Genomic DNA, 21,234 nt, shown 5'->3' with positions numbered 1-21,234 from the left:
AACGTAAATAAAAAGATTAGATTAGATGAATATTCACAAGCTGAAGCAAAATCAAGATTTTGCCAAATACTTATTGAAAACTAAAGCCGGAGGCAAGCTCAAAATCTTCAAATCCAGGGCTATAAAAAAGTGCGTTGGTTTGGTACTTTTCAGTTCAAGGGTCAAAATGGGCCTAGTCTCAAGTTTACAAATAATTTGTAATGCTGTGTAAATCGTTGTGGTTCATATGTCTACATATATTTTAATATTGATTTGTCTAATGTCTGTAAAACAAAAGTTTAAAATGTTTAATAATTTTTAAAAATTCCCTTTTAACGGATTAAACAGGGGCCAGAAGCGAGAGTTTGTTAAAATGTGACTATATGCGCGTGTTTCTCTTTAACAATCTCAAACTTTATAAAAGTCTTAAGAATGTTTATTGCATCGTTGAAATCAGACTTTAAGATGGAATCCAATCCATATTTGGGACAAGGGAGAAATTTAAAACCCCAATATTTGCGCATTTAATGTTCTAAACAAGAGAAATTCTCCAAGTTTAGAGTTTACACCCTTGTATCCCCTTTAAATCATTCTAAATCTTATCAGGCTTATCTTACACTTTTTTCCCATTATTTACTTTCGTGCATTGCAGTGCACAGTTTATAAAGTAGATCGCCGTAAACATTTTGGGGTTTAAACCTTTGCTAAATTAGCACGTTTATAATGTATGAAAGAGGAATGAAGGGCGCTTCTCGAAGCCTAATTTTCAAAAGATATCGCAAGATATTTGACTCGTAAATATATTTTAGGTGTAATTATCACGTAGATACTAGTGGTTTAGGGTTTCCTACCCGCGTAGAACTATCTGAATGTACTGTAGAGAACATACTTTGTGGAATAGGACATAGAAGTCAGAACATCAGGTTTGAAATCATTTCTTTTCTGTGAGAAAGTTATTTTGTTTAAATCATATTAGAAGTCCAAATTTTATTAATTTTCTCAATTCTTCTTAATGTCTCTTCAAAAGAGTAGATATGATTTAAAAACAAATTGTGATTCTAATCTGTCATTAAATTTATCTGAATTTGATGTGTTTAGGTGTGATCAAACATTTGCTGAGTGTGCTTATAACTCTACGCAGCTCACCCTTCCCTCACTCCGCCTCCCCCCAGATCAACTCATACAACAACTTCTTACCAAGAACAGGAGAAATATTATTCATTTCCATTTTTCATAATCTTAGAAAAAAAATATTTTTAAAGTTAGTGACTTAAATTTGTAATCAAAAGTTCGAAGCAAAGATTTTTTATAGAATGCCTTTTTTATGTATTAAAAAGGGACCCAAGGTGTTATAACAAGTGACCCTCCATGTTCGATGATTCACAACGGTACACTGTAAATCTTATATTTCCTTATTTTTTATAATTGTGGCTGAAAAAGTGATTTGTGGATTTGTGAGAGTCAATGAAGAGTCAATTCTAATAATTTAACTCTTAACTCTCTTTAAATAAATGACGATGTCTTCCTCACTTTTACTCAGATCGAGGTTGAGATGATACCGTTGTAAATCGGACATGTCACTCTTTGATTGGAAGGTCACTTGAGATTACTTCTGCACTTTACAGTCCCTGTATGATATCTTTTTGTATGGGGTTAATAAAATCTCATTACAATAGGTTTAAATCAACATTATTCACTACATTGTTATATACAATTTGAGTTGTGAATTTATTTACTCAATATTATATCATATTTATAAATTTTGTGAATAATATTAATCCCTAAACAGAGATCTGATTGAAAACATTCTCAACCCTAAACCTAAAGAAGGAGGTTTGGATGGAGCTAAAACCCCAGAAGTTGTCACTGAAAACATAATTGAGGAGACACATGAGAGGGAAGAGATCAAAAACAATGTAGAAACTGAAATTGATCCGACCCAGCTCTTGAACTTGTTTGCAGGAAACCAAAAGAAAAAATTACAAAAATACTTATCTTTTCTTATAAACTAACAAGAATTTTCAGTAATAATAGATAATAATTAAAATATTACAACTAAGAATTTTCGCAAATATTTCTGTTAATGGCAGATTTCCAAATTTCTTTTAATTGAAATTATTTCAAAGTTTTGTTGACCTGCCATAAAACTTCTCTAAATTCATTTGAGTTACTGGAGAAAAAAATTGGATTTAATCGTTCTAGTCCCTCTGCTGTTAATTGGATACTAACAAACATACAGTCATGTTATATTTGTTCTTAATTTTTTTTTATTTTCTTGGTTTGTACAGGAGGAATTGGAAATGAAAGTATTCTGACTAGTATTCAAGATGGTATCTTAAAGGATGGTTGGATAATTGGAACCAACACATCCGACCTATTCAACAACGGAACTATAAATATTGACAATGAGACTCTCCCTATCTTCCAGGATTTTATCCTTGTTCTAGACTCCGACCTGGGGAATCTTAGTAAACCGGGGGAAATCACCCTCGAGAATATACTCAACAGTATGAAGGGGGAGAACCCAGGAGTTAAGATTGTATTTGATCCAGACAGCCTCGTATTCGGGCTCCAGGAAGAGGTTTCGGATACCGAGGCGGAGATCCTAAACTCTATCAAGGATGAGATCAACACTGCTGTGCAGAAGATCGCTGAGAGCTGTGGAGGACAGCTGTGTATTCAAAGTGTAACCAACAACAGCACAACAATCAACGCTGTAAACATTACTCAGCTATTTTCTATTGGAGAATCGTCCAAACCTATTGAAGCCCCGGGACCCATAAAGGATAATGATACCCGGGTGGTTATTATCGAGCCAAAGAATGAGGTTCAGGCCCAACTAAGTTTTTGCCTAAATGCAATACAGTGCATTGACCCAGTACCGTGCATGTTTGCACAGAGTAAATGCCTCCAGGTGTCTGGTATTGAACTGCTGGAAGAGAACAAGAGAAGAAAACTATTCGAGTGTCAGGTTGATTCTCTTCTCTGCTCTCTCCAATCCTTGTCTATATCAGGACAAATGGAATGTGAGAGTATGTTTAAGGATTGTGGAGTAGAGCTTGGAATTGATATAGTTGATGGAACCATTGTCAGGGTTCATGATATACAAGATACTGATCTGCGTCCTGAAACACAAACCGTCCCTGCTGTGCAAACCAAACCATCTACTGGAGAAACTTCTACAGCTTTCAGTTTTGACAAGATTGCATCTGATTTCTCAGATGGAAGTATAACACAGGATAGTTTATTAGAGTTTACTTCAAAAACTGTTAGTTCAGATGCTTCCTCTCCAAGTTTATCAAGAGCAGGAGGAATAACAACTATTTTATCTTCTACTACAGAAGATTCATCTCTTACTCTTTCTACTGCAGTGGATACAACTCCAACTTCTTCTAGTTCAGATGATGCAACTCCTACTCCTTCTAGTTCGGTGGATACAACTCCTACTCCTTCTAGTTCAGTTGATACAACTCCTACTCCTTCTAGTTCAGTGGATACAACTCTTACTCCTTCTAGTTCGGTGGATACAACTCCTACTCCTTCTAGTTCAGGAGATACAACTCCTACTCCTTCTAGTTCAGGAGATACAACTCCTACTCCCTCTAGTTCAGGAGATACAACGCTAACTCCTTCTAGTTCAGTTAATACAACTCCTACTCCTTCTAGTTTGGTGGATACAACTTCTACTCCTACTAGTTCCGTGGATACAAATCCTACTCCTTCTAGTTCAGTTAATACAACTTCTACTCCTTCTAGTTCAGGATATAAAACTTCAACTCCTTCTAGTCCAGTGGATACAACTCCAACTCCTTCTAGTTCATTTGATACAACTCCTACTCCTTCTAGTTCGGGATATACAACTCCAACTTCTTCTAGTGCAGTAGATACAACTCCTATTCCTTCCAGTTCAGGAGATAAAGCTCCTACTCCTTCTAGTTCAGGAGATATACCTCCTAATCCTTCTAGTTCAGTGGATACAACTCCTACTCCTTCCAGTTCAGTGGATTCAACTCCTACTCCTTCCAGTTCAGGAGATACAGATCCTACTCCTTCTAGTTCAGTGGATACAATTCCTACTCCTTCTAGTTCAGTGGATTCAACTCCTAATTCTTCTAGTTCAGGAGATACAACTTTTATTCCTTCTAGTTCTGTGGATTCAACTCCTGCTCCTTCCAGTTCAGTGGATACAACTCCTTCTCCTTCTAGTTCTGTAGATATAGCTTCTACTACTTCCAGTTCTTTGGATTTAACTCCTACTCCTTATAGTTCAGGAGACACAGCTTCTACAACTTCTAGTTCAGTGGATTCAACCCCTAGTCCTTCTAATTCAGTGGATTCAACTCCTTATCCTTCTACTACAGTGGATACAACAATTTCACCTGCTGACCAAGGAGAAACCATCTCTCAATATGATGATACTGAATCAAATACAATCTTTGCAGATGACTTAACAAAAACAGCAAATGATATGGCAGCAAATTCTGCTGATGAATATCTAAATCAAAATGATCAGGAGATTATTAATACTTTGATAGAAAACATAACATTAGCTCTGGATACTCACCTTGTTGACACATTTGATGTTGTTCTTGACAATGAACTGGTTGGGGATGAGGATAGAATTAATCTATCTGAGCCAAATGTTGATGAAATTGTAAATATTGTAAAGGATTCACTGACTCTGGGTCAAACTACAATACCTCTATCCATCAATTCATCATCTGACTTTGAAGTCAACCTGCCTAAACTAGGATTTACAATATCTATCAGAGAGGAGTATTACGATAATATAGAAGATGTAAATGAAACAAACACTGATTCTGAAGAGTTTGGTTTGTCCTACCCTGACTTTGGATTCAATGTGACAGCTGTCAAGGACATAACTCAGTGTATGGTGGAAGGTGTCGTGTTTGATGATTTTGAATTCATCCCTAGTACTGATCAGTGTGAAATATGCCAATGTATTGTTGGTAAGATTGAGTGTTATGTAAAGTCTTGTGATACTCAGATTCCAACTGGAAACTGTATTTCAAGACAGGAGCCAGGGAACTGCTGTCCTAATTATGTATGTCACGAGGACCAAGAGAACCCATTAGATCAGTTGGATCAGGATGAACAAGACGACCTGGAAAATCAGAAGAATAATCTGAAAGAGGGGATTTCAGAGGGTTCAGATTTGTTTATTACAGATGAAGATTCTCAAGATAACATTGAGGATGGGTTTGAAGGTTCTGGAGGGGTTGAAGACCCTGAGATAGGTTTGGCTTCAGCTCCGAGTACAGGTCTAGGCAGACAGGAGGAGTTACCAGTGAATATTGATGACGCAAAGGATATTCTAAACAGTGTTAAGACAACAATCATGGATATATTTGCCAACGCCACCAGCATCTTCAAGGACATCAATCTTTCATCTGAGGTTGACACTACACCAACTAACACTACAGACAGTGAAACAAACAAAAATAACAACGCCTTAGAAGATTTGAATAATGGTAAAAACACTAGCCTTGAAACTGCTGCGACAAATCAAGAATTCAATTTGACAGATGCCACACTTACAATGGAATCAGTAACCTCTTTAAACATTCCTGAAAATACTGTTAAACCCTTTGAAGAAGTTACTCTCCCTTCCTTTGATGTTACTCTGCCTGTAAACCACTCTGATACTGATATGAAGACAGAAAAAGAGGCAGAATCAACAACTGGAATATTTAATGATATTGGGATAGATTTGGCAGAGAATGAAGATGAAAAACTAAACACCACTGAGACAGATTACTCTGATGATATTTTGAATGGATCTAATACCACTGGAGCAACTGGAATTTATGAGAAGGTTAACGAGGTAACCACAGTGCAGACACAAACTGAATTAGCCACAGATGATTTAAAACCTGAAATAAGTGATGTTGACAACCAAATTGAAGTCACTGACAAATCAGACATCAAATTTAGCACAGTCAAAGAAGATGAGTATTTTCTTAAAGTGACTACAACAGAAAAAAGTGATTCATTCATGTCTGAAAACACTGCAACAATAGCCAATAGTGTAGTTATGGAAGAAGCTATTGGAAAAAAGGATGTCAGAGTATTCTTAAATTTTACTTGGAAAGGGGACAATTTCCAAATTGAAGAAGTATTTGATGATGACAAGTTTCAAGGAAACATCACAGATAAACTCATGAAGATCTTGAACCATGGTGTGGGATATGTGATTGTTCCAGATGGGGAGTTCCCTGAAATAGACACCAATAACACAGTTGAGCTGGTACAAACTATTCAGCTTGACTTCCAGGACAATATTGTGATTGATACTATGATACTTGGAACCCAACCAGGCATACTGCACCCGGAAGATTTAAAGTACATTTCAAACATTGAACAGAAGACAAAAGATATTGTTAAAGAGATATTTCAAAGTATGGAAGATGAGATTTTGCAAACAACAGAAAGTTCTTTTGACTCCAATGAAAATGCAGCCAATTTCAGCACAATAGAGGAAACAACTGATATCCCAACAACAACATCTCAAAATGATCTTCAGGCTATTAAAGATGCAAATACAATGTCAACAGATTTGAAATTCTTATTTGTTACAATGAAATCGATTATTGAAAGTGATTCAGCAACAACACTTGATGCTACAAGTACAATAGGATCTTCAGATAGCCCTTTCTTCAACCCAGAAGAAATCTTTGAAGATTTTGCAAGTAACTCTAATCCGAGAACAGCGGATATCATTAGAATAGGACAAAAAGTAGATGCCGACAACAATGCCTACTTTAAAATTCAGATTCACCATGATATATTGACGGCGGATCAGGCCAAGAAAGCTAAGAACATTATCATTGCCATCTTAAAATCATCCTTCGGAGAGAAGGTGGAGATTAATGAATCTGACCTCAGCTTTGAGTTCATAGACAAGGCAGATCTCAAGCAGATTATAAAACTACATGAAAACACAGTTCAAACTTATATCAGTGAACTAGATGATGAGCAGGAAGTAGTTTACAGAGAAATCTTTGATAAGATTGAGGCACTCTTGACAGAGGAAAATGAAGTCCCTTCGAATGAGAATACACCCAAACCATCAATATTAAAATCTGAAACAGTTGCTATAGTTTCAATTCAGTCGCCTTTTGATATATCACCTGAGGATCTGAAAAATCTCAAAGTCATTATCAGGGAAAATACAGGGATCAATTCAGAACTTTTCAACAATCCTCCACCAAAGGTTTTACTTTCTCAGTTGAACACCAAGAATAATTCAATTTTCATAGATACAAAAATAGATAAAAGAGGAAATGTGAACAGTAACTTTTTCCAGAATCAAATCTCTTACAATAGCCTGGAGGATGAGAAAGATGGTGAGGATGAGGTTGGATCTCTGGGAGTTCTTGTGAGTGAGGAAATAAAGAAATTCATCAAGAATAGAATAATTGAAGGCCCACCTTCCTCCGCTACCATGGTCCCAGTTCCTCCAAGGTCCTCATTAAATTCTTCTGAAGAAAACACCGGTGATGTTGCAAAAGCTACTCTTAACAAGGATTTTGCAGGAAATCCTCTCATTAACAGTGTGAATAGTTCTCAGGAGTTAGAAGATATATATAGTACAGACTCAGTCACAGGGAAATATGAACAAACGTCTTTTGAAAAGAAGGAAGAAAATTATATCGCTGATGAAAATGAAGAATCCATGGAAATCTTTACAACTACTGAATCTGTCTCCTATACCATAGGAGGAAGTTTTCTTGATGAAATAATTGAAGATTCTGCAATTCAACTAGTTATGAACACTGAAGATCCCATCAATGTATTATCAGAAGTTCAAATGAAAACTTCTATCCCTGCAGAAGTTAAAGACAGTACCACTGTTGTGGGAATAACAGAAAATGTAAAAGATAACAATGTAACTGGAATAAAAGAAAGTACCACTAGTAACGTAATAGCTGGAATTGATGAAAGTTCTACCACTAACAGTTTAGATGGAATCGATGAAAGTACTTCTGAAATTAGAGTAGCTGGAATTTTTGGAAGTACTACTAACCGCATTTTTCCTGGAATTAATGAAAGTACTACTGATAAAACTCAAAATGGAATTAAAGAAAGTACTGCTGATAACGGTTTAGCTGTGATTTATGAAAGTACTGCTGATAAAACTGAAACTGGAATTGAAGACAGCACTACTGATAAAAGTTTAACTGGAAAAAATTACAGTACTACTGCAAACAGTTTAGCTGGAATTAATAAAAGTACTACCGAAGGTAATGTAGCTGTAATTGAAGAAAGTATTTTAGATAGCATTGTAATTGGAAGTGGAGAAAGTACTACTGATAACAATGCAGCTAGATTTAATGAGAGTATAACTTCAGATATAAACATAGCTGTAATTGAAGAAAGTGGTACAGACAGAACTGTAACTGTAACTGATGAAAGTAGTGTAGCTGAAATTAAAGAAAGTACTGCAGATAGCATTGTAATTGAAAGTGGAGAAAAAAATACTGAGAAAACTGTATCTGTAAGCAAAGAAAATGATACAGATAGCAATGCAACTGGAATTGGAGAAAGTAACACTGATGACAGTGTAGCTGGAATTGTTGAAAGCACTGCCGATAACAGTTTAGTTGGTTTGGTTAAAAGTACTACTGATATCAGTGTAGATAAAATACAACCTAGAACTACTGCTAAGAGTGTAGTTGGAATTAATGAAAGTGCTACTGATACCACCATAACTAAATTGAATGAAATTACTACTGATGACAGTGTAGCTGGAACTGATGAAAGTACTACTAATAATATTGTTGCCAGAGTAAAAGAAAGTGCCACTGATACCAGTATGGCTGAATTGGATGACAGTACTACTGGCGACAGTGTAGTTGAGTTCGCCGGAAGCACCACTGATAATAGTGTAACTGGAAATGATGGAAGTGCTATTGATAACAGTGTAGCTGGAATAGAAGAAAATACCAATAAAAACAGTTTTATTGGAATTGAAGAAATAACTACTGATAACATTGTTACTGGAATTAACGAGAGCACCACTGATACCATTGTCACTGGAATTGAAGAAAAAACTACTGATAACATTGTAACTAAAATTGGAGAAAGTCCTACTGCTTACGGTGTAGCTGGAATTGATAAAAGTACTACTGATAACAGTGTAGTGAAAACTGGCGAAAGTGCTACTGATAAAAGTGTTGCTGGAATAAAAGAAAGTTCTACTATAGCTATTACTGGATTAAATGAAAATGCTGCTGAAAACAGTGTTGCTGGAATTGATGAAGGAAGCACTACTGGTAACAGTGTAACTAGAAATGATAATAGTATTACTGACAACATAGTAACTGGAATTGGAGAAAGTACTACTGATAACAGCATATCTGGAATTTATAAAAGTACAATTGTTAACAGTGTAGCTGGAATTGAAGAAAGTACTAATGATAACAGTGTAGCTGGAATTGAAGAAAGTACAATTGTTAACAGTGTAGCTGGAATTGAAGAAAGTACAATTAAAAACATTGTAGCTGGATTTAAAGAAAGTACTATTGATAACATTCTATCTGGATTTAAAGAAAGTACTACTGCAAATATAGTTAATGAAATGAAAGCTAGTGTTAACATTGGTGAGGAAGTAGAAGAAAGTTCACCTGAAACCATTTTGTCTGGTGCTAAAGAGAGTGCTGGTAATAATAATGTAACTGGAATTGATGAAAGTACCCCTGAAACTTTTGCAGCTGGAATGAAAGAAAATACTATGGATGAAAAAGAAGAAGATATCAGTACTCTAAAAGCTGCAAATACAGATAGTAAGAAAACAGGATCTGATGATGAAATTTCTAAGGTGTATGATGATGATGTATCATCTGATTACAATGATAACATTAAAGAAGACACCACAGAATCCCAAGATACAACAAACCCACCTGCCAACCCTGAGTTTATTGATGAAAATAATGAAGTGTCTGTTACACAAAAAACAACAACTTCCAAGGTGTTTAACTTACAGACAACCATCAAGCCCCCAAGTGATTCAAAAAAGATCCAAGAGAAGATCATTGAAACACTCGCAAAGCTGTTTGTAAAAACTCTTGATTTGTCTATCAAGATAAAAAGTGCCATAGATGAAAATTCAAAGAATAATATCCTAGAAATTGTATCTCGAAAGGATGAGAACGAAACTCCCCCTGAAAGTTTTGTTGTGCCAAATCTGATCAAAATTACTCCTGAGGATGCAGTGGAAATCAGAAATGATCCGGTAGAGACTGAAGGGGAAATTAAACCCATTATCATCCTCATCGAGGATAATAACAACCTGATCATCAATGATACTAATGGAAATGTTCTTGAACTTGACTTCTCTGATCTACCAACTGATCCTGTGGATCGTGAAAACATAATTAGATCAAAGATAAGAGATCTTCTTCAAGATGTGTTCATCACGCCCGAAGTGCCTGAAACCTTCCCCAAAACATCATTATCTGATGAGATTATTAAGAATATAACTCAGATCGTTCTCCTAAAAATGGAAGAGAGTCTGAGCTCTCTACCAAACTTGAAAAATGTAGTTTTGAATCAAGACAAAATGGCCGACAATGGAAGTAATGACAACTTCAGTATTCAGTTGGAGAATTTCTCTAAACAAGGTAAACTTAAATTGTCACTTACACTGAGCAGTTTTGCAGATAAACATATAAACAATTTTTTACTTGTACAGTTGTACAGTTTTACCAAATGTGTTGTGCAGTTTTTACTAATTAATTATACGGTTGCACAGTTTTACCAAAGATTTAAAAAATAAAAAATACGGCTTTCAGTGAGAATCACAGAACTTTGAAATAGGAAGACGACATAAAAACAATAATAATAAGTGTATTTGATGTTGTTACAAAGCAAATAGTTTTTAAAGTAACTTATTAAATAATTATGAAATTGGAATGGGTCTGTTTACACTACATAATTGCTGTTTCTCATGTTCATTTGTCAATTTAGTCAAAACTAAAAGTCGGCTTTATATTCAGAGTTTTCTGGTTCTCATCGTATGTATATACATTGTACAGTTACACCATTGGAAAGTAAAATGCAGCGCACAATGAAGAATTGAAGAAACTTCATTATTTTGTTTATCTCGACATTAAACTCTATTGTTCTCAAGTTTAAGATCTTATCCAACCTAATCTAATCTTATCCTCACATTTCATATTTTATCAACTTTCTCTTTATCAACATTTTTTAGACTTTCATGGACAATTTTTAACTGCAAGTTTGTAACAAAATGTGCTCGAATTGGCACAATAAGATGTTTGTTAAAGGGTAGAAGGGGGGGAGGATATGTAGAAGATGTAAACCTAATAAAAGTATGTGTTCTCGTTTTTTCGTTTGTTTCTTGTATAGCATAATTAAATATAATATATAAATGTAGATTTAGAAATTTCAACAGTTATTGAATTCAGACTTATTTCAACTAAATTTAAATGGTTTTTCGTTAAATTTTAAAATAATTTAGATTCTGGTGAAACATCAACAGTTTTAACAACTTCTTCAGGAGAATCTTCAGTTTCCATAACAACACCAACAACAGCAACTTTTCCTTCATCATCTACATCTACCATTTCACCGCAGGAGTTTGAGAAGGAATCCACAAGGATCATCAACGAGGTTCAGAACACTATTTCTGGAATCATCAAGGACGTCGTCGCTTCTAAGCAGAACGAGAGCAAGGAGCAGAATCTTGATGATGTTATCCGTCTAATCAACGAAGCCATTCCTGAGGATGTGGCATTGAAAGCCCTAAAGGTTGATGAGAAGGAGTTGAAGAATAAGATTGTTGAAACTGTGGGGGGAATTCTGACTAATCAGGAGATTGAAAGAGTAGTTCGTCTGAGGAATAGGACCCAGGAACTAGATGAGACGATCAACCTAGTGGATATGCCACTTCTCAATGATAGGGTTACAACTGTATCTTCTCTACCCTCATCTCCTGCTCCAACTCCAGCTAGAACTACAGCTAAGATCCTCTATGAGATAGATTTAACCAACATAGATGGAATTGAAAAGACCGAATATGACTCTAGCATTCTGGACCAATCAGAGGTTACAACCACAGTTTTCAACAAGGAGAGAAAGGAATATGTTGAAATACCAAACATCACAGAGAAATTAAGTAAGGAAGTTCATCATTAACAGACATCTTTAAAAAGTAATGATAAATTATATTGGATAAAAAACTGGATCAAAGTTAAACATAAAGTTTTAAAAATGTTGTTCGTAAAATTTTGAATAACTGTATTTTCTTTTTTAAGGATTTACATGAAATAAATCCTAATTTTTATTTCAGATTGAAAAACTGTAAATCTTTTGATTCCAAGCATTCTAAAAAATAATAAAATATTTTATTAAAAAGAATTATTTTTAGATATTTTTGCAACAATACCGACTGATCTCAGTAAGGAATCTTCAGCAGAACTTGAAAATTTGGTTGATTCTATTACATCAACATCAACATCAACACCAACATCAATATCTTCGACAATATCTTCAACATTAACACCAACTATAACGTCAACTTCATCTTCAGAATCAACCATAAGTTCAACATCAACACTAGCAACATCAACAACACCAACAGCACCAACAACATCATCAATAATAGATTTTGTAGACAGAAATGATAAGTTAACAATGGAAGATGATAGGTTAGCCGTTGAAGATGAAAGGCTAGTCATGGAAGATGAAAAACTAGCCATTGAAGATGAGAGATTAGCCATTAAAGATGAAAAGCTAGCCGGGGAAGATGAGAGATTAGCCTTGGAAGATGAGAGATTAGCCATTGAAGATGAAAAGCTAGCCGTGGAAGATGCAAAGCTAGCCGTGGAAGATGCAAAGCTAGCCGTGGAAGATGCAAAGCTGGCCGTGGAAGAGGATAAATTAGCCGTTGAAGATGAAAAGCTAGCCGTTAAAGATGAAAAGCTAGCCGCAGAAGATGAAAGGCTAGCTGAGGAAGATGAAAAACTATATGAGAAAGATGGACAGTTAGCAAAGGAAGATGAAGGGTTAACCGTGGAAGAAGTGAAATTAGCCGATGAGGACATAAACTTGGATATAGAGGCTGAAGTGAGCGTGGTCACTGCTGAGGTTGAGGCTGATTATGAAGATGAATCTGAGAATGAAATCGATGATGGTCCTCCATTGATATTCCTGGATGCTTCACAAGATAAATCAGATGATGTTCAGAATATAATACAGGTAGATCACATATCAAATAATATTTTTTGAACATCTTAATTTTGTCTTAAAAAGTGATCAATTCTGCCAATTTTCATCGTTTTCTTTGATCACAAACCTGCTCAGATACAGTTTTAAAGGGTACCGATGGGAATCGCGTGTGAAACTGTTCAGATAGAAGATCACTTAAAATTGCAGGGACAGTTCTTGAAACAGATAGGCCCATAAAACGATAGAACAGGAAGACGACAATCGTATTTTTGATGTTGTTTTAAAGTAAATATATTACCACCAATCAATTATATATGTGAAATATTGTTCAATTGCGCATTTGCTATGTTATAAGTATATTGGTTTATCTAAATCAAAACTTTTTTCTCACCAGTCGTCTTTCTTTCCCACAGTTTTATGGGTTCCGTTGTTTTAGATGTTAAGAATATACTTTGTTAGGAAATGATTAAAATAAAAAAGGAATTCAACATTTTTGTAAATTGATTTGATTATATTTGTTTTGTGTAGGATGGAGGGTTGTTTGCAGATACATCTAACTCTGGTGTAGTAAAAGCTACGGTTATAGAAGATACTTCTTATGCCAGGTATTATAGAGGAAGGCAATCTGAATTCAAATACACCTATAATCTGTTATTTTATCAAATTTATTTTAATAAATTTGAAATATTTATTATCAAACGTTTTGCGTGATGCGTTATGCATATAAACGTTGTTACGTTAACAGTACATAAAAACATAACCTTTAACCTTGATGTCATTCATAAATCTGTTCTTTGATCTATACAAAATACACTATGCTTTTTTCTCCATAGTTTAAAAACAGTTTGCACATTATATAATATACATTTGATATATTAATTTTTAACAAATATTAATATGTTTTACATTCATTTTTCAAATATTTAAGTTCTAGATCTGTAGCTCAAATTAAGACAGGTTTCGTTGAAACAATTTATTTCTATTTAGATCTATTCGCCCTCCATCTGTTGGTATTGCAGCAATAGTATCAATAGTTATAGGTGAGTTTAAAATAGTTAATATTTTAAACTTTTTTATATTTTTTTGACATCATAGAAATTTAACTAGTTATTTCAATTGATTTGTTAAAAACTAATCTGAAAATTGAAACTTTTGCTTATTTTTGATTTTTTAATTATAAAAAAAGAGCTTTTCGTTAATGATATTTGTTAGCTATAGCTGGCCAAACGGCTGGGTCATGTAGGCTGACATTTTTTTAGGAATCCCTGGGGGTAACATAGGTTGAAAATATATTTTTTTAAACTTTGAACTTTTTTCTCCAGTTTTAAAAATTACAGGGGAAACGCCGGGCTCTTGAGCTAGTTTGGCTTATTTTTATATTTTAGTGTTTGATGATCTACAAAAAATATATTTTTCAAATATTTTAGGAACATTGGCTCTACTCTGCTTCTCATTAATGGTTTTCCTCACAATGGCCAGAAGACGAAGGTAAGATTTAGTTCGCAAAAATATGTGCTTGACAAAAAATCCATTTTTTAGAGGCGAATTCTTGATCGTCGGAAAAGTAATTTTGAAGTTATTAACAAATAATAAATAATTTTCTAATTGATTAAATACAAAAAATTAAATAAAAGAATAAATAAATGTCTAAGTGCATGAATAAATAAAAAGATGAATAACTGAATAATTAAATAAATAAATGAATAGGTGATTGAGTAGGTGAATGACTAAGTAAATGAATAAATTACTAAATAAATAAATATTTAAATGAATAAATAAATGAACAATTTAATTAATAAATAAATGAATTATTAAATGAAAAAATAAATAAATAATTAAACTAATAATTAGATTAATAGGTGAAGGAATATTGAATAGGTGGTATAAAAAGGTGAATAATTAGGCGAATGAATGACAAAATGACTGAAAAGATGAATGACAATAGAATGACTAAATGAATGACTAAGTGTATGAAATAAATAAATATTCAGGATGCTAGAAGAGACGACATCTCAGACAGCTTACACATCAACCTCAAGATATACTCCAGAGGGAACACATTCATTCGTCAGGGGTGTAGTTGGATAATTTAAAACAGGCCTCACCCCCCCCCCCCAAAAAAATCTCTCTTCAAATTGAATTTTCTTATTTGTTCACCATTGAGACATCAAAAATGCTGTTTTTACAATTTACTCAAAATTTGTTTTTTAATTCTAAATTATGGCGTCAAATTCCTACAGGAAATCCATGGAATCTCTCAGCAAAGTTAATTTATCCAACTTCACAAATTCAGTGATTTGAAGCAGCCCTACGCTGCGGAGGAATATTCTCCCAATGTTTCAGCTTCAGAAATTCACAGGAAACGGTCAAAATGTAGTTGATTTTTCATAATATGCTTTAATTGTTATGATCAGAGAGTTACTTATAAAAACATTTATTCCTGTTTCGAGGATTTTTGGTAATGGAGACGACATTTTCATATTTTCCAGGAATGTTTGAAAACAAGTTGTAAGCTAAATATTATTTTAAAAAACAAAATCAAAAATAGTATGAAATATTAAATATATACAAATGTGGCGAAAGATAATCGATGACTATAGGTTGTAATATCTGAATGATTTGTTTGAAATTAAATTTATTTTTTTACGGTCTAAGTCGTATGTTGCAATTTTCTCAATTTGTATGGACGCTAAGTTATTCGGTATGAGACGTCTTTAACAATTTTCTCCTTATAGAAGCAACAGATAGAAGTAAGATTAGTAGCGATCAAAAGCTCTTTTTTATCGCATTAAGCCTATCCCCCCTTTAATTTTTTACGAACACTCCCTTTAATTTGAAATGAGTTGACCGTTTTTAATACAGGGATGATGTTGTTATCCCAGTTGACGGTCATCAGACTATAATTGGTGAGTTTTTTTGTTTGACGCGTTTTTAATAATTTTTTATGTTTTTTTTGTTGTACAGGATCGTTCGAGGATTTCCTTGAAGTTCCAGCCAGTTCAAGGCCCAGTATTCTCAGCTCTCTTCCTCCACCCCCAAATTCGGAAAACATTGTCAGGAAATAATCCAAATAAAACCATTTTCAAACGTTTAATTAACTTAAAGGATATTTTGTTTCAAAATTTTTTTTTTCGTTTGATAAAAAAAAAACAATAGTACGTTAACTTTATTTCTTGGAGAGAAAAAATAATATTTTTTGCTTTTAAAATCTTTAAGATCCTATATAAAGAGATGGGACTGGGATTTTCTTTATAAGAATAGGCGAATTACCCATTAGGGCCATTACTGGTTTAACCACCTCTATTTTCCGAAATTCCCAAATGTTTACGCTTAAATCTAACTTTTGGACATTAGATTTGACATGAGAAAACTAAGACTACTAATCATTAAATTATTCTATAAGAAAACTAAGCCTACTAATCATTAAATTATTCTATGATGATTTGATTGATTTTTATTTGAATTGATTGATCAGACCAACCCACGAGATGAAGGAATCAGAGTACAGCTTTACTCCACGAGGATACAACGCGCTGGTCTAGCCTGTACAGTACACTGTACACTGTACAGTATACACTGGTCCAGTGAGAGTCAGCTGTTTTATATACCAAACCGAAACCAGAATATATTGTTGATTAGACCAAAAAATGAGCGCCATTGTTGTAAAATGGCGAATTAAAATATAACAAAGATAACTAGGCATTTAAAAATAAAGTATTTGTTGTTATAGTTAGGTTTATAAACCTAAACCAATGCCATAAAGATGAAAGTTAAAGATTGCAAACTGCATGCAGAGTGCAAATGCAATAAGATGCAATCCCAAAAAAATCAAAAAAGGAAATTTTTACTTTCTCATATTTAAAACATTTAGAATTTAAATAAAACAATTTTAGATACCCTTTTAAAGTACAACCTTAATGGAAGTGTTTGCGAAAAATTAGAGTGGATATTGGCTGAACCCGAATTGAATTCGGGTTTGATCGCTACTAATTTTACTTTTATAATCTATATATGTTGCGTATATAGGGAGAAAATGGTTAAAACACCTTTTAAACAAAAGACTGGAACCATTTTCTCCTTATATACGCAAGAGATTGAAGTAAAATTACTAGTGATCATACCCGAATTCAATTCGGGATTATCTTATACCACCTTTCATTTTTCGCGAACACTCCCTTTATAAATTGTACTGTGAAATGTACTGCCAATATTGTTACAACCAGTATTAGAGTGTATATATATAATATTGACATGGTCTAGTCAGAGATTTTTGATTTTTCCTTGAATTAGAAAACTTTATGAAATGGTGCTCTTCCTTAATATAGTAAACCTGTAACATGAACCAGTGTGTGATCAAATATATAATTATGTGTTATTATTTCATGTTTTTTTATTTTTATAAAAAGTTGTACAAAATTATTTTAATCGAGTTGCAGTATTCCCTTTATTATTATTTCCCGCTTTCTCATGCCAGACCAGCGCCATTTCCTTTCCCTTTATTCTTGTTCCCTGGTCTTTGCAAAAAAACTCAAATTTTTATTATCTTTAATTTTACCACGCTGTAACATTCAGAATTTACTACACCACTCCCCTCTATGTGCAAATAATTAGTTTTATATATTAAAACAACATTTAGATAAAACGATTTTTTCGCAAGTTGAATGTGCAACCGGAAACCAGTTTTTATGAAATCTAAGTCGAATAATTCACTAATGAAAGCGAAAAAAAAGCTTTTTCAAAATACATCGAGAAGGGTATCTAAAGAGCTGCCTTGAAACAGGGGATTCTGAAATCTTGAAAATCCATTGATAAGGCAACAAAAGTCCAAGAAAAGTTCTTTGTGCCGTGTATCAAACAATAAAAGCAATATTATAGTATTCACCGGGAGCATCTTTTTTAGACCATTTTTGAAATATTCTGAAGACTTTCTTTACTATAATGACTTTTTGTGGATTTTTGAAATGATACGATTGTGGTCATGCTTTTTATACCTAAAAGCCTGAAAATTGTCAAAAACTCTTGTTTTAGAAAGCACAGAACATGTTAGGGAGAGGGGGGGGGTTCCAATTCTTAAAAAAAGTGAAAATCGATCCCTTATAGTGTATACATATTTGATATTTATTATTTTAAATTTTAAATTCTCTTGGATAAATTATCTAAGTGCACCATCAAACTGCAAAGATATGAGAATACAAAATTAGTGCGTGTGGTGATTGTTAATTTTCAGATCCTTTGTCAACAAATCATTATTAAATTTCTTTAAAATTTAGCATTTTCAAATATATTTTAAAAGTTTAGCTGCCCCTTGCTTCACTTTGACATCATATATCAAGATATATGTATTATGTAATATACATGTAATAAACACCTACTCCATAGCAATTCCTCGAACAAGTATCTATCCAGGTACAATTCAGTTTCACTTAGCTATCAATGTTTGAACCCGGATACAATCAATATCCCTTGCTTCACTTTGACATCATATATCAAGATATATGTATTATGTAATATACATGTAATAAACACCTACTCCATAGCAATTCCTCGAACAAGTATCTATCCAGGTACAATTCAGTTTCACTTAGCTATCAATGTTTGAACCCGGATACAATCAATATCCCTTGCTTCACTTTGACATCATATATCAAGATATATGTATTATGTAATATACATGTAATAAACACCTACTCCATAGCAATTCCTCGAACAAGTATCTATCCAGGTACAATTCAGTTTCACTTAGCTATCAATGTTTGAACCCGGATACAATCAATATCCAATATCCAATAATAATATCAATATCCAATCGGAACCTCTGAACTATCAATGCCACTACCACTGGGCGCGATTTAGTTTGCTATGTCAACCATCGACAATAGCGATCTATTGATCAATGTCTCAAACATGACACAATCCACACATATGTTTCAATGAAAACCAAATTACTCTACACTGTAACCAAAGCAGAGTTTCTGTATCAACTGATGTATTTGAGGTTTATATGTTACAAGTTAATGTTAATATAGACATAATTACAATTCCTACGTCGTTATCTACAGGGTGTCCCAATAAACATGGGAATTCAGTGACGAATTCAATATCGTCTTGGCAAATAATTCTTTGATTTAGTATAGTGATACCTACTGAGAAAGCTGTAATCTGTAAGAGTTTCGTCTGCTATGTTCACATTTTGTTTGTTTATGTTTTGACTTCATATGGTTGTACTTAGTAAAACAAGAAAATTGCAGTATACAAACTGAGTAAACTTGTCCGTATTCACTGTTCATCTTGCGGAGACATTATAGACACATCTTTGAATTATTTTACCCTTTTCATAAAATAAACTCTAGCAGACATAATAATATTATAGCTTTTGAAATTAGGTATTACAATGCTAAATCATAACAAAGACGATATCGAATTCTTCACTGAATTCCCATGTTTTTGGGACACCCTGTATATCACATGATTAAGGCAATCCTGTTACGTATTACAGCACAATTGAAATAAGCGCAATTAAGATGTGCGTCATTATATATCACATGATTTAAGCTAATCATGCTACGTATTCATTTGAAACGCAGTTCCAATAAATAATGGGTTTTACGTAAAAATTTACAAACTTAGATTGTTAATAATTTACAACATTTAAAATTCGGTGATGGTAATAGACCACACCTCTGTAGAGTAAAAGAGTAGATGTTAGTTCCACATTTATTGAAAATATATTTCGGTCTGGGTTGACCCTCGTCAAATTGGGCTGTCAAATGGACAAAAGGGAAAAGAACTCAGATCATGAAAGGGAAAAAAGGTAATTTGCAAATATTATCATTAATATTATTTTTATTATTATTATTATTATTATTATTATTATTATTATTATTATTATTGTTATTATTATTATTATTATTATTATTATTATTATTATTATTATTATTATTATTATTATTATTANAATGAGAGGATATAAGGCCAAACGGCTGGACCGAATTGGCTGATTTTTTAGAAAACTCAGGGGTACCCTAAGGGTAACGTAAGCTTATAAAATAAAAATAAAAAAATTCTTCAAAAAAAACATTTCCTAAAAATTTAATTTTTTTAACGAGACATGAGATCATAGAAGGGAACGAGTTAAAGAAATTACATGAAGCTGATGAAGTCTAGAGGGAACTTATCCAATGGGTCCTAGAAGGTAAAGCAAAACAGATGCAAGATTTAAGAGGCAAGGTGCAGGAAGTGATTAAAGTTATACAAATATTCAATCCTATGCTGTTTGTGATGCAAAACGGTGTTTCTTGTTACATCAAACACATGGATCCAACGAAACCATATAATACTCTTCGTATATGGGTTCCAGAAAAGAATTTGTCATGAAGGGACAATGTCTAGACATAGAGGTGTAAACAGTACTTTAGACAAGCTTCAAAGAACTTTATTTGTTTTATCAGCTTGAGACAAAATTAGGAGATTTGTAGAACGTTGTGATATCTGTCTAACCAAAGAGAGAAGTATCAAATCCAAGATGGGACCTCATGTACCGCGTACAGTGGGAAACATAGGTAAGAAAGTCTTCATTGATCTGGTGATCCTGTCAGAAACAATGAGAAATTGAACTGTTATTTGTTGACAGTCCAAGATGGAGTCACAAGATTCGCCAGTGCTGATCTGATTTGCAATAAAGAGGCAGGTACAGTATCAAGAGTTCTAATTCGTGAACAAAAAGGAATTGTAACCGTGTGGATTGTGTCCTGTTTGAAATTCATAGCGGACGGGTTGTAAATGGACTGATACAGTTCTGGACGAAGTTTTTGTAGTATGGTATTTACTACAGATATACATTATTTGTATTATTATCATTTTATTATCATTATCATCATACATACTTTCAGTTTTTAAATATTTAATATACCAATTCATCAATTTATAAATCTATCAGTTCATTAATTCATCAATTCGTTCATAACCAATTCATCAATCCATTAATCTATCAATTCATCAATTCATCCATAACTAATTAACAATTAATTAATCTATCAATTAAAC

At 33.4% G+C, this 21,234-nt stretch overlaps 1 protein-coding gene across 1 annotated transcript in view; it reads left to right on the top strand.

Moving 5' to 3' along the window:
* Window positions 1–17,610, top strand: part of LOC111702892 (uncharacterized) — a 44,948-nt gene extending 27,338 nt beyond the window's left edge. Inside the window, exons 26-39 of the mRNA XM_023474689.1 lie at window positions 789–902; window positions 1,078–1,185; window positions 1,769–1,941; window positions 2,268–10,622; window positions 11,483–12,139; window positions 12,392–13,221; window positions 13,720–13,796; window positions 14,179–14,231; window positions 14,619–14,679; window positions 15,183–15,263; window positions 15,485–15,550; window positions 16,054–16,097; window positions 16,156–16,249; window positions 16,667–17,610. Coding sequence (XP_023330457.1) covers window positions 789–902; window positions 1,078–1,185; window positions 1,769–1,941; window positions 2,268–10,622; window positions 11,483–12,139; window positions 12,392–13,221; window positions 13,720–13,796; window positions 14,179–14,231; window positions 14,619–14,679; window positions 15,183–15,263; window positions 15,485–15,550; window positions 16,054–16,097; window positions 16,156–16,249; window positions 16,667–16,733 — 10,780 coding nt within the window. The 3' untranslated portion in view covers window positions 16,734–17,610. The remainder of the gene's footprint in view (window positions 1–788; window positions 903–1,077; window positions 1,186–1,768; window positions 1,942–2,267; window positions 10,623–11,482; window positions 12,140–12,391; window positions 13,222–13,719; window positions 13,797–14,178; window positions 14,232–14,618; window positions 14,680–15,182; window positions 15,264–15,484; window positions 15,551–16,053; window positions 16,098–16,155; window positions 16,250–16,666) is intronic.
* The last annotated feature ends 3,624 nt before the right edge of the window (window positions 17,611–21,234 follow it).

Source organism: Eurytemora carolleeae, unplaced genomic scaffold (assembly GCF_000591075.1).
Source record: "Eurytemora carolleeae unplaced genomic scaffold, Eaff_2.0 scaffold313, whole genome shotgun sequence".
NCBI classification, from domain to species: domain Eukaryota; kingdom Metazoa; phylum Arthropoda; class Copepoda; order Calanoida; family Temoridae; genus Eurytemora; species Eurytemora carolleeae.
Note: the sequence above shows the minus strand (reverse complement) of the source record. Positions and strands in the feature narration are given on the sequence as shown.